General features: G+C 39.0%; 2 protein-coding genes across 7 annotated transcripts in view; one reads left to right on the top strand and one right to left on the bottom strand.

The window, feature by feature from the left end:
• Positions 1-7,351, top strand: part of PDE1A (phosphodiesterase 1A) — a 152,622-nt gene extending 145,271 nt beyond the window's left edge. For all 6 annotated transcript variants that reach the window (XM_021531327.3, XM_077785108.1, XM_021531325.3 and 3 more), the window contains 2 exons: positions 3,776-3,892; positions 4,210-7,351. In XM_021531327.3, coding sequence (XP_021387002.1) covers positions 3,776-3,849 — 74 coding nt within the window. In that variant the 3' untranslated portion in view covers positions 3,850-3,892; positions 4,210-7,351. The remainder of the gene's footprint in view (positions 1-3,775; positions 3,893-4,209) is intronic.
• A 6,165-nt stretch (positions 7,352-13,516) lies between these two features.
• PPP1R1C (protein phosphatase 1 regulatory inhibitor subunit 1C) overlaps positions 13,517-14,561 on the bottom strand; it is a 45,551-nt gene continuing 44,506 nt past the window's right edge. Inside the window, 1 exon segment of the mRNA XM_021531329.3 lies at positions 13,517-13,895. Coding sequence (XP_021387004.3) covers positions 13,807-13,895 — 89 coding nt within the window. The 3' untranslated portion in view covers positions 13,517-13,806.

Raw genomic sequence — 14,561 nt, 5'->3', positions numbered from 1 at the left:
TTCTTTTTGAATAAGTAATTACACTATTAATATATGTTCCCCTTAGTTTAGGCACCTAATATTATTGTTATTTTGTAAACCACATCCTTTGTCCCAAACATAGTGTGAATCTAATAGTTAAGCTTAAGTAGATGGAATTTGGCAACTGTTGTTGTCATAGGACTGTGTCATTCACTTAATCAGGAAGATCAATCTCTTGACTGTAGCTGCTAGACAAGGGGAGCAGCCAGAAAATCACTAAACTGACAGAATATGTTTTTAGAGTGTATTTTATCAAAAAATGACCATGTCTAGTATCTGGACATTGCAACACAGTATCAAGGGCAACATGCCCAAGCAATGAAGAATAGATGTAATCAAAGGAAGAGGAAGACACTATACATCTTCATTATATTTTATGAGTTTGTTTGTACATAGAGTAAGCTTTGAGGTGTTAGGGCAATATGAATAATCAAGGATATAATGACACTTATTTTCCTCACTTTTATTTAAAATATGAAGCTCATTAATGCTCTAATGACAGTAAGGCTTGCAATATTGTGCCAGAAGTATGGCATTGTCTGAGCAGCAACACTGAAGTGCTTATAATGCTTAGCTTAGGCATGAGTATATCACTTGGCATATTTCTCAAAAAACCTTTTAATGGAGAACTCCCACTTACTCTAGATTTCCACATTCCATGGCTCCATGCTTTTATTGTTGACAGGTTTTTCTCCATCAGAAATAACAGATGGTTAATTTTGGGCCCTAAATCAAAATATTTACACTAAAATTACTTTCACAGCATCTGAAGTTGTCTAATAACTGACATTTTATCTTTTGACATGTATTTTTACAACAGGTTTGTATTAAAGCTCAACTTAAAATTTAAGTGCCTTAAAGAAGTTCCCCCTCTCCTGGATGAGGAATGCTGAAGGAAAAGCTGTTATCTTTCAGGCTTGGCAGAAGGCAGTTGTGGTGTAGCTGTACTTGTGGGTCTTCAGAGGGCTGACCAACAAAAATGATGTTTGAGAGATCAGATAGAACTCAGCATGCAGTTAGTTCATGCTGTTGTCATGTCAATCTTTACAATCCACATTCCCAATGAGAACAGAGATTTCTTATCTTATAAAGTGCTAATCTCATTTGTTTTCTAAGGCAGGAGATTTTTTAGAGAATGCATTGTACTTTAAAACTTCAAAATGCAAAATGTATTAAATGAGTAAGAAGCCATTAGGTTTTTAATAGTGCCTTTGCACCTCTATTGATGTCCAGTGGATCCAGACGGGACTCTTTCAAACCAAGGTCATTTCAATGGAATGCTGCTTCAAGCAAGCAGAAGGTAGCAAACACATGACCTTTCCCTGTTTCACAAATTAGACATTTGAGTATTCTAAGAGACACCATACATCTGTCAGGATGCTCTCCATGTTTCTTTCAAGAAGAAGACTTCTATACTTTTGTAGTTTCTGAGCTGAGAATGGTGGGGCAAAAAGTTAATGGCATGTTCAGAATGTTTGCTGACTTCTGGGGTGGAGAAGTGAGCACGTGCAGGTGATAGGGCTGAGAGGGTGAGATAGAAAAGAAAAAGAAAAGCAACATGGTTATTTAAGTTGAAGTTTCATATATTAGTTGTCATTGTTGTCTTTTATAAAAAGCAGAAAATCAAATTAAGTCTTCTGTGATTCAATTATAGAAGTTGGGGACCATGGGAAATGATGTATGTACATTCTTGGAAGCTGTCAATGAACGTTTGAATGTGGTATGATGAGGGGGTTCCCCATTTAAAAAACTTAAAAAGGGGCTGTTTTCTGCTTTTTGTGTCACATCTCATTCTAGGTGTAGTTCTTGTAGACCATTACATTTTTGTGGCAGGAGTAGCTCTGCCCTGGGTCCAGGTTGGTGCAAAGGGAAGATTGGAGGGTCACTGTTACAACCACTGCAGTTGAGACTGAATGTTGTTTTTCTCCACAATACCTTTTTTCCTTTCCATCATCTCACTTTAATTTAATTGTATGGTACAAGATGAAATGAAACTATTATAAGGTGATTTTTTAAAGTGATGATTTTCCTTTTCTCCTGAGTGATTTATTAATTAGAACATTAATTTTAAAAACTGCTTACATTTAATTAAACAACTCCACATTTCAATGATTTATAAATGCTAATTGGCAAACTTAACTTCTCACTTGTAATGATAGCCACATTAATCCTTAATATCAAAATGCAAGGGAGATAATGACTCTGTGATAAAACAGACTGCCAGTAGCTTCACTGTGTGTGGCAGGAGAGGACTGCCCAGTCCCACTGAGTGTGCAGCACATTCAACACCACCAGCAGTCAGTCAGTGAGAGCCTCTGGAGAGCAGCCAGGTTAAACTGCAGTGGGCACATCCACACCACAAGATGCCAGTGTGATTTATGGTGCTGCAGGTGGCATCAGGGGATCGTCTGTGCCAGGCAAATGCTTGGTGAGCGCTCAGTGCAGCGTCCAAGCACAGATTGCTGTGCTCCTGCTTCCTCAGCGCTCCTCGGGTAAACCAGGATCCTGGGACTAAGGGAAGGCAGGCATCTGTGTTCATGCATGGGATAAGGATGGAGGGAAGGTTATATTTATAAATGTATTTATAAAAAATATAAGTTTTATAAGATAACAGCCATTAGCAACCACGTTTTTTTATCATATTAAAAAACTGGATGCACAAACAGAAAACTATATATGCCTTAGAAGTTACTGTTAAGTTTTTTGAAATTTATACCACAATATAAGAAAGATATTAAGCTATTAGGGACCTTCCAGAAGAGGACAAAGGATGGGAAGGGTCTGGAGTAGAAGCCATATATGAAACAGCTGAGGTTACTTGGTCTGTTCAGCCTGGAGAAGAAGAGCCTGAGGGGAAACCTCATTGCAGTTACAACTTCCTCATAAGGGGAATAGAAGGGGCAGGCACTGATCTCTTCTGTGCTGACAATGACAGAACTTGAGAAAATGGCCTAAAGTTATGTTGGGGAGGTTTATGTTGGTTATTAGAAAACAGGTTCTTCACCCAGAGGGTGGCTGAGCACCAGAACAGGCTCCCCAGGGCAGTGGTCACAGCACCAAGGCTGACAGAGTTCAAGAAGCATTTGGATAAGTCTTTCAGGCACAGGTTGTGATTCTTGGCAGTGGTGCTGAGTGAGACCACGAGCTGGCTGGGATGATCTTTGGGGGTCCTTTTAAACTCAGCAATTCTGTGATTCTGTGAATTGTTTAAGTAACAGTTCAACACTATGAGTATCTGTTTGAGATTCATGTTGTATCACTTAGTTTGAAAGCTGCTTGTGTTACTCTGTGTCATTTCTCCTATCTGATTGAAATTAGTTCCTAGAACCTGACACCATCATCTTTCATTATCTGGGAGGAAATTAGACTCCGATTCGAAAGCCTACGGTAAAGAAGATTTAAACAGCACTTTGCAGAGGGTGAATTTTTACTTTCAATAAACTAAAACAAAAAAAATTGAAACAAACTCAAACCTATTTTATTCACACTCATGTAAAAGTCTTCATAGTTTTGTTTTATGCTGTTATCTATTGCTTTCATTCTATCTTTTGCCTTGTGGATAAACCATAATAATTATTTAATTTGAGGTGATGATTCTGGTGAGAAAGCAATTAAAGGAAGCAGTCACCGAAGCCTCATTTTATCCTTAAAATATCTTGAGGAACCAGATTCTGACTGTCTATGGCTGTGGAGATTCTCTTGACTTGGTTAACTTCCTCATTCAGGTTGCCAATCATGTTTGTTTATCTTCCAGGTGAGCCTAAACACTGTAAGTCAGAAGATATTGTAAAAGCCACGGAGCAGACAGAAGCACTGGTACAGAACTAGATTTGCTATTTCTTATAAGCTTCTGACATTTCAGGCAGGACAGGTAATTTGGTAATTTCTTTCTTTTAATGGGGAGTTGTTTTATACCACAAAGGCTTACTTAGTGCTATTCTTAACCTCTTTATTTCATCCCAGTTGTGCTTATATTACAAAATGTTGAAATGGGTACCCCTCTTTCAATGTCACCTTAAAAAAATTCAATATAAAGAAGGGAAAACCAGTACTTTTAAATCACTGAATCCTTAGTGTTAGACTAAATGATCATGTGCTAAATCATCCTTAATTCAAGTATATGGAATATTGGAAGTAGTAGTATCAGAAATCTCTCGTTTATGAATTCTCATTTGACCTCTGTTGCAGGAGAAAAGAACTCTAGCTGTTCCTACCTCATGATCTCAGAGGCTGTTATCTGTCAACTTGTTCTTGGATCATCCTATTTCTGTGGAGAGTGATTGAACAAAATGATCAAAACTGTCAAATGTAAAACCCTGAGCTGGTAACTCAAGGCACTTAAAAATTTGCAAGTTTTCAGTTGTTTTTGTGTTGCTATTTCCTCTTCTATTCTGCTTTCTTAAACTAGCCAAAATAATCTTTTCGGCCAAAGTTGGACCTTTCTTTGTTGCATCACTGGTACCAGATATTTCCAGTTAATCATGAGACATGTGAAAACATGATGTTTGTCATCTGCCTGGGATTGCTGTTACATGTCACTGCTGCTGGTGTCCAATGAAAATGGAAAATCAAAATGAAATGTGTTTCTAGATACTTGTTCATGCAATCATGCTGCATGCACCATAAAAGTCCTACTTGTTAGCTTCCTTAAAATATCTGGAAATAAATGTTTGTAGACTGTACAGGGAAGTTGCAAAGTTACGCTGACCAGCCTGCATGAATGAAGATTCTTCCCCACTGCAGTGGCTGCCATAGGGAAAGAACTGGTGTTGAACAAATTTGAAAGTATTTGAAATATCTCATTAAAATTAATTGAATAGCATCTGGCATTAAAGAAGAAAACATTCTGAATCCTGTAATATTTTGAAAGACAACAGCACTGGTGTCAGCCCTACCATGAAGCTGGTACTTACTGTTTTGTAGATGGAAGAGACAGCAACAGAAATGCATGAAAATTGTTTCACTTCAGCAAAATGTTTTGTTGCCTCTTAGACAGAATTGGAAGGTGACACAGAGGCCTTATGTCATGGTTTATCTCAAATGCAAAGGTGACAATATGCTCAACATCTTTGCTAGAGTTTGTTTCTTTTTGAGGGGCAGCAAAAACAGCAGCACACAGGCAGTTACCTCTGCAAGAAGCCTCGGAATGAGCCCTCCAGCCCAAACTGTGCCCGTAAAGAAACTCCATTTTCATCTCTTCTTCCCTCGAGCTGCACATGACCCCTCCTGATTTGTCTGGGTGTCTTACACAGCTGCAGCCAACCTCATTTCCCTCTGCTGGAACCTGCTAGGAAAATTCTAGGCTCCCGTTCAGGTTGTAGGCACTCAGGTGGCTCCAGATGCTGCACTCCCTGTTCTCCTTTTCGGACCCTGTGGTCATTACCTCACTGAACAAAAAGTCTTTCTAATCAGCCATGGTCCACTCTGAAGGGGACTTGTGGGGCAGTGGCACTCTCCTCTGTGCCAAGGGCGATTGACACCTGTGTGCTGGTCATCTGCTGCTCCAGGGATCCAACCAGAGCTCAGCAGGATCAGGTTCCACCTCAACAAGGGCACGCTTTGTCCGACTGAAGAAGGAATCGCGAACCAATCCCCTTTGCTGACCCTTGCATGCCCATACCTGTTGACTGTCTCTTTTCTGACAGCAGAGCAGTCAAAGTTGAGCTGGGAACAGTGTAAGCTCTGAGCCCTAGGACAAGGGCATGCCAAAAGGTGGAATTCCTGTCATTGAATATGTAAGCCATATATGTGCTATGCATAAGTAGTATGCATAGTTTTAACTTAAGAAATGTTTGTGCATATAGGATGTAAAAAATACATTTAAATTGTTTTGTGTATCTGGTCCAAGGCTTGTATTTAGCATGGACAAATTTCTGTACAGTGACGTTAACGAATGAAATGTTAACAGATGAAATTGTATCATAGATGTTATAATGCAATCAATATTTTTTGCTAAGAGTTAAGAATTTATATATTCTCTGCTGGTGTTTGAGCAAATTATTAGTAGCCTGGATCACTCTGTGCACCTTTGCATCCTTTTTTGGGAATGTTGGACTCTTTTTTTTTTCCTTTGTAATAAAATGTAAACCATCTTATGGCTTCTTATTGTCCTTATGACAAGAGAAGAAACTTAATGGTCATATCAGACTTTTTTTAATTGTAAGTTGCCATATGCTGTGGCAGCAGAAAATCTTTTTGATTAAGATCTGAGAAGTCAGAAACTTATTTTAGATAAGTAGATCACCTATAGTTCCCACCTAATTTGAAAAGAACAAAAGACAACTACTCTTTAGAAACTGGGCCAGTTAGATTCTTGCTACTGACTGTTTTTCAACATGGTAATTTATGTTTCACTGAGACTGAAAGTCTGAAGCAACAGAATTTAATCTTTATATTCTATTTTCACTTTCAGACATTTACCATAGTTGAACTTAAAAGTTTTTTTCTGTGTCTCTATCCCATTGAGATTTATTACTCTGCAAAAATTTTCACCTGGAAATACAAGCAGAAAGTATAACAGATTCTGCAGAGAACTTGAAGCACCCTGTGGGGCTCTCAGTGTCCTGTTGTCATAGTGAGCACCAAGATCTCCACTGCAGAAGCCAGAAGGAGTTCCTGGGCTCACAGGAGGTGCTCATTGCCTACAGATCTCATTCATTAGGATAGAAGAGTGGTTTTTCTATAAATAATACTATTTTCTCATTTGCATTCAGATTTTATCACTGTGGTAGATGTTCCTGAAATACAAGAAGAGTCTTTAGTTTTTTGTTAATGCCAGCTGATTCTCTTTCTTCCTTCCTTTATTCTTAGCAAGATTTTGCCTGGACACGACCCAAAGCTTGGTGTGTTGTTTGGATGAGGAGAAATTTTCTTTGATGGAAAAGACCAATAGAGCCAACACATGCTGGTTAAGGCTTTGGGCTGGGTGAAATTTGGGTTCACATGGGAGACAGGCCTCTTGAGAGAACCTCTCCCTGAACAGTAGTTTTATCTCTGAAACCTGTAAGGCTGCGCTACCAAAACACTGCATGGGGCCCTAAGAAATGGTGTTTGTATCTGCATCTCTCCCACAGCATTCTGGGCATGTACCCTGCATTGAGCACACTGACAAGCTGTAGCTATAAATGAGCCCTCAAGAGTTTTATTTTGTACTTTTATCTTGAGATATATGACAGATATATTATGTAATATTGTTATGGGTTATGATCTAGCCAGTATTTTTTTTAATTTAATTTTCAAGAAGGCAATCTACAACTGTGTGTTTTTATTCTGCTGTATTTGTCCATATTTCCTATGATGATATTCCCAAATAAATCTGATTTGAGGGCAAGGATTGTGAAGCTCCTGAGTGTTAGTTACAAATTTGATTTCCTGGAGCATTTCTGCTCCTTTGTGTATGACTGACTTTGAGAAGTGACAGTGTGTATATATGGTAGTTTCCAACCCTTTCACCCATTTGGTACTCCACAATTTTCCCATTACTGTCCCAGTTTGCCACACAAACTCACATCCTCATAGCATGTTTGAAAACAATTTCTTTAAGTGAGTTGTGCCTTCTTAGCCTTTATGGCTAAAATATCCCTCACATGAAGAAAACATAAGCAATAAAATATTTTTTACACAAAAAATTCATACAGTGGTTGAAATTGAAGGAGCTACTGGGACTGTACTTGTTAGCAACAATTCTTCAGGAAGGGTATGACATTGAGAGATACCTCCATGGCATCGTGCAAGTTTTATAATCCAAGTTCAGTGCATATGGAATTAAACAGGGCCCCTTTCTACTTGGGTTGAAAATGAACAGAAAGAATCCCAGTAGCTCAAGCATGCATCAAGTCCTAACTAGGTACATGATGAAAATAAATCAAGATAACTACTTTATATCACATTCTTTGCAGTTCCTCTTTTCCAGGTGCCATCTGAGTTACAAGCACAAGTAGAGATGCCAGAAGTTAAACAAGCCACTACTGTAATGAAAATACTTTCATATTAACAAATCAAGATCACTAGTGGTAAGTGTCTAAAACGTGTATTTTTACAGACTACACAGTTATTGTATGAGAAAGAGGAAAAATGTAAGTATGACTAACATTCTCCAGAAGCAGGTTAGAGATTTCTGTGTACAGTAATTTAGCAGAAAAAGTTTGTCTGAAAGGGGAGTACATCCCTTTAGCATTTTTTAAAAAATCAGATCCTTGAGAAACAGTATGGAAAATGAGTGGAATTGAATTTAATGCTATGAGTAAAAGAAATTGTCCTCTATGCAAACATTCTACTTCCCTGGAATAATTTTACTTTCCTGGTCATTTAAGTATTTAATGTGTCTCCAGAGATTCCTTTTCCATGTCCCAGGGCAAACATTCAGAAGTTTTATCAAACTGTCAATATCTAAGTTTTCCCCTGGGAACAAAGAAGAAAGTCATAACCATGGAGTTATAAATGGAAAAAATGTCTTATAAAAATGGGAAGTCTCTTATAAAACTTTTAGGATGAACTTTCCTGCAAAATACTTTCTTTGTGCCTAAGCTAGTCCTTTGCTAATGGCCTTTGAGTGAAGAATTGTTGGGGAACTTTACATTCATTAGCTGAACTTGGACAGATAATATTTTAACAAAATCAGCTGTTCTGACAGGTTGCATAGTATATGAACTTTAAAGCTGTTGAGTTTCAAGCATTTGCAACATCCTGTATAGGTCATTATTACAAACCAGAAGTAATAAAGTTGTAGCCAAATAAGAGGGTAAAAATCAAAATGGTAAGTGCAGTCTTGGCTTTAAGGTGGAACAATTAAGCAGAATAGAATTTTCTTCATTTTTATTTGTACTGTAGTTTTAAAGCTGTCTCATCACCACAGAGAACCTAATGCTGGTGCACCTACAAGCAACACTCCTGAACCTGCAAGAAAGACTGTGGGACTTGTATCATAACACCATGAATAAACATCAAATTACATGAAAGTATTGGCTAATCATTTGTATAAAGCCTCATATGATTATCTCGATCAAAATTAAATGAGCCAAAGGGTCAAATTCACCTATGATGCATTTCGATGGAAGCTAAGAGAGATGATGTCATTATACCAGAAATTAATTTGTTAATTGGATAGTAATTGGTTGTCTCTTGCTTTCTCTGTATTCAGCTGGCTCACTGATATTGTTTTCTGCAGTGCAGGATACTCTGAGCAAAGCACATGTTTAACTTTAGGCCATCTTGAATTCTTTTATTGAAATTGTGCTTCCTTATCTTTGAGACTGCCCGGCTTCGAGAGAGAACTGTATTTTTCTTACTTGTCAGAAATGAACATTCACCTTTATTGTTTGGGGTTCAGCAGCAGTTCACAACTGGAATTAATGGCAGAATATTTGGGTCAAAAATTTTAATACCGTGCATGATGCATCTTTATTTAAGTGTTCCCATCTAGGGAAGACTCCTATTCTGCTAGGCACAAGGTGGTTTGGGGTAGGGCAGAACTGTGGCTGCAGCCAGAGTAGCTCTGGAGAACATGTGTGTGGTTTCAAATAAATAGTAGATACATGACTACAGAGTTGATATTTCCAGTAAATTAGAGAATAAAAATGTCATGAGCAATTTAAATATTATTTATAGTTGACCTTCATGTCTGTTTTTAATATTCAATCTGCTGAGTGTTTAAAAAAGCAATTAAAAGTCCCATATAATGTTAAAACCCTTGATAAATGTAATAAACAAATGACATATTCAAAAGAGAGAATCTATGTCCCATTAGGAGAGAAAAAGAAAGATGAGAGCAACATATGGCAGTATAATTAGAATGATTAGGGAAGCACATCAACAGAATTTATGCTGCAGGGAAAATGTAATAAGAAACCAACACACTTTCCTCACTGCCTTGAAAACTGCAAATATCGCTCTCTGAAAAGGAGGAGATGCAGAAAGGGTCCCTGGCATTTAAAGCTGTAACTTGTGTTCTTCTGTCATTATTAAAGATGCACACAGCCATCTGCAAACCATTTATTTTTTGCAGAGTTCACATTGTCCCATTGCTTTGATTAATAAGGAGCAATATTACACCTCAGCTGCTTTTCAGAAAGATGCTATTTTGGAAACCTAATTAATACTCATTCCACAGTTAGCTTGAGGTGTTCGTTAGTGCCAGATACTGAGTTCTTATTTGTTTCTCATTATGTGGAGAGTATTGCTTCTCAATGCCAGGGTTTTTGTTTTGCATTTTGGAATAACCTTTCGACACTCCTGCTTCCCACAGCCCTCCCTTCAGAAGAGCTAATAACACCTGTCATCATTATTTTCACATGCCTGTTAATGTCTGTTGAAGACATTGTGGGCTATTTACCTAGATAGACTATCCTGCTGCACAGCAAATATTCCTGCTATTTTCTGAACAGTTGGGCCAAAGAGAAAAACAAAATTTAGAAACTTGGAAAAGCAATTAACATCTCAGTTTACCACTAAGGGTCAGTATATACTAGGCAAATGAATCATTAAAAAATTGAAAGAGTGTGTATGGCCTAGCAGAAATACCAAATCATTTTTCTGTCCTAACACCCCCCCCCCCCCCCCACCCCGGTTATTTAATAAAAACCACAGAAAATCTATAGCAGAATATAGACACTGAACTTGTATAAACTCCATCAGCCCTCTTGATGAAACAGCCTGAGGTTTAGCAGAGGGTGCACATACATCTTGCTTGAGGTTTGCTCAAAGTGCTGCTATCCTCACTGGAGGATAAAGGAGAGAACACGGCAAAGCAGACGGCATTTAGCATCCACTCAGTTGCCAAGTATAATGCTGTGCATGAAAAGGTTAAATGTAATTGCACATGTCAGGAATCAACAGAACAACTGAGCCTCTTTCTGGAGCTCACTCTTGCACTGAGCTGCTATAGAAAAAATAATAAAAAGAAGGAAAAAAGAACATCTGTGGACCTGGGTACTAACATGGATGAAATAGGAGAGGAAGAAAAGGGAGTTTGAGGGACAGCATGTTTTAAATGTGCCCTTTCATTGTCCCCCCAGGGTTAGTGGACAGATAATGCCTTATTTTCTGCAGGAATAAGGTCCCTCATGAAAAAAATAGAAAACTTTTCTCAAGAGGAAAGAAATGAAGAGGGGAGCCCTGCAACAGGCAGGACATATTGTTGTACAGTGCCAGCTGTACAAAAGCAGACCTGCAACCTGCAGGAGCCCTGTTGGGTCCTTCCCCAGGCACCACAGCCTACCAGGCCAGCTCTGGAGAGCCACCCAATGCTTCACCTTCTGCAGTGAAAGACATGCTTTTTTTCTAAAGAGTGAAAACCACCATCAGCCTGGCCCTTGATGTTACAGGAAGTGCAGATGAACTGGAAGTTCCTTCCTTACTGACTGCCTGGACCTTGGACACCATGGGAGGCCCTCACCCAAGCACAGGCAATACAATCTCTCCTGCAGCCCTGCCTCAGAGGCAGTGTTGGATGTTACACTTTCGGTAAAATAACACCAACAGTGCAAGAACTAATGGTGTTTTTTCAGTTTACATTACCGGGGAGAAATAATGGTGCTATGAGAAGACAGTGGGTAAATCCTTAAAGATGTCAATAGAATTTATAGCAATCTTAAAAAACAAAGAAGCAAGAAATCCAGTAATTAAATTTATAGCAGGATAATAGAAGCTTTCCTGTACACTCCACATTGTATTTCCCCAAAGGAAAGTATGTTTCAGCCAAAAACCTATGGTCTTTCTCAAGTAAAATTCCTCTGACTTCAGTGGAAAGGATGCTTTAGAAAGGAGTTTTAAATCTTGACTCTTAATATCTACTTAAGTATTATCTGATTTTGCACCTGGAGAATAAACAGTCTAAACTCAATCTGAGTGGGTTTTTTTTCCCTATTATTTATGAAGTGTAATTACACTCAAGTCCAACTGTCAGCCTGAAGCAGCATGTTCAGTGATGGATTCTCCAAGCTCCTATCAGGTGCTTTGTGTGTTACCTTTGAAATGCTGAGATTCCACAGTGTTCAATACCTTGTCCTGGTATCCAGTGTTGTAAATCATGTCCACACTTTCATTTGCTCACAGGTCCTAGACAGTTCTCATCTGCAGCCTGTGGGTAATAATAACCAGCAAAAAGCCATTAATATCCAAAGTGCTTTATTAGCTAGCAACTCAGAGAGATGGTGTGAGGTTAAACACCAATGGCTGATACACAGCTGAGGAGTACTCTGGCAACGAGCAATTTTGTGAAGAGCCTGGTACTGTGTGAAAGCAAAGCCATGGCAAAGCTGGGACCAGAGCCCAGCTCTTCTTGCTGCCATTCCAGACCTGACCTGGGGCCATTCAAACAGTGTCAGAAAGGTCATTTCCTTCTTTTTGTTGTTTGGGACATAAAAGGCTCTCAGTCCTGTAAGTCCTGTAGCGGGTCCTGTATAATTGCAGAGTTCTTCTTTAGTTCTTCTTGCCCAGCCTTATTGAGCTGGAATCATGGATCCTGTCTGAAGTGTTTCTACAGAAAATGGAACCAAAGAGGACAGGATATAGGGATACAGGTGGAGGGAAAAAATGGCACTTAAATATAAAGAAACACTAATCAACAGATCCTGTTCTCAGTAGGTCGTTGAGGAAGACATCAGATTGACAGCGAAATCACTATGCAAGGCATAGACAAAAGGCTCTGTGTTTTTCTATATTTAATATTTTTTCTTTTTTGTTTTTTGTTTTTGTTTGTTTGTTTGTTGTTTTTTGTTTGTTTGGTTTTTTTTGTTACTCAACCCTTTAAAAGAGACTTGCATCAGTGGAATGTTAAAGTGAGTGCAAAACTTTTGTATCAAACAGTTAATACAAAATTACAGTGAATTCATTTAAAAATCTGCCATTGATTGAAAAATCAAAATAATCTCTTAAGTGTCACATTGAAGAAACATAGTTTTCCTTCTCCACCTTATTCTGTTTTATGCCATAGAGTTTGCATGGTCTGAAAAGTAAAAAGGATGGTATGAACCATGCTGATTTCAGCCAAAACTCTGGGAGTTATTCACAAGGTGGATTTGTGCAGCTTGCAGTGCTGTCGCTCACTGACTCAGACTGAGCCAAGCGCAGGTAGGCTGTGACCTGTCCTGTCTGCAGGTGACAAAGGGGGATGTGGCACTTCCCATGGCTCAGCTGGGGCTGGGACCCTGCTCCCAGGCCTTGCACATGCCTGTGCTCCTCACTCCCACACTGAAATGTGTTTTAATGCCTCCAGAGAGCAATGATCTTGTGTAGAGAGAAATTGTTCTGGCTGCTGTGACAAGGCAACCTCAGACCAAAAGTAAAGCAATATTTGAGTGTCACATATCCAGGGAATACAGGGAAGAGTGTCTTTGCATCGTTCTTTAGACAGAGTCACCTCGGCTTGCTTTGCTACCATTTTCTATCCACATCACTGCATGTAACTCTACCAGCAAGGGTTAAAACTGTCCTTAACCAAAAGGATCATTTTATATGAACCCTCTGTATCAAGACAAACCCTCTGTACAATAGACAATCTTGTCTAAATTAATGTATTATTTATTTTGTACCTTTTAAATCACTTTTATTTACAACAAGCCTTAGATACAGCTCACACGCAGTGGTAAAGCTCTGGCAGTACTGATGTCAGGGAGCTAACACATTTGTGAATTACATTTCTAAGTCATAGAAAATAAAAGAAAAAAAAGACTTTCAAAGAACAGTTTTGTCTCTGGGAAGAAAGGGTGACAGGACAGGTGTGCAGTGCCTGCAGAGCTCCGAGGGCAGGGCAGTGATCTGGGACGGGCTGGGGCAGCTCTGCACGGGCTAATGGCCCCACTCCTCTTCCCTCTCGCCAAGTCCCTCTTCTTCCTCTGGAAACACTGAGTCACTCTGACTCTTCAGATGCTTAATCCCTGAAAATACAGAAGTCATGGTTAAGGTTGCATTTCTCATGCATCAGGTATTTTTTTTGTGGAGGAAGAAACAGAAAATCAAAGTAAGGGCAAGTTTAATCCCCATATTTGCTCCTTTTTTCACAAACCTCTTCATTCAAGTCATGTGGTGATGTATTTACAACAGAGATATTCTCTTCCTTGAATAAAGGTTCTGAACAGTATTTGCTTCTTTTTTTCCTTGGTAAGCCTTGCTGAAGTTTGTGTTGAACACGATTGCAAAGCTGTCCTGAGGCAAAGAGAGCCTGGCAGAGCCTCTGTCCTGACAGAGAGGAGACTCCTGGCGCCAAAGCTGTGACAACACTGGATAATTTCTTACACGGATAATGTGTTCTTTTGGCCTCCAAATACCATGAGGGGCTGGATGAAAAGGGTGAATACCTATCACAGGATATTTGGAAGTTGAAATATCCTGGTTTTGGTTATATCAAGTTTTTGGTTTGAGGAAAGCTATGAAGTACCTACTGCTGGCTGGTTTCAGCCAACAAGTGAAGTAGACTTTATTAACATGAATCAAATTACAATTATTTCCCTGTCTCATGTTCAGTACAAGGAAGCAGACTTCAATGAAAGGGCCTAATCCCATCTTCTCAGCTCTGCCTTGGTGTGATAGAATTCTAACTAGAA

The sequence above is a fragment of the Lonchura striata genome, chromosome 8 (genome assembly GCF_046129695.1).
Source record: "Lonchura striata isolate bLonStr1 chromosome 8, bLonStr1.mat, whole genome shotgun sequence".
Lineage (NCBI taxonomy): Eukaryota > Metazoa > Chordata > Aves > Passeriformes > Estrildidae > Lonchura > Lonchura striata.
The sequence above is the reverse complement of the archived record's forward strand: the minus strand, read 5'-3'. Positions and strand labels throughout refer to the sequence as shown.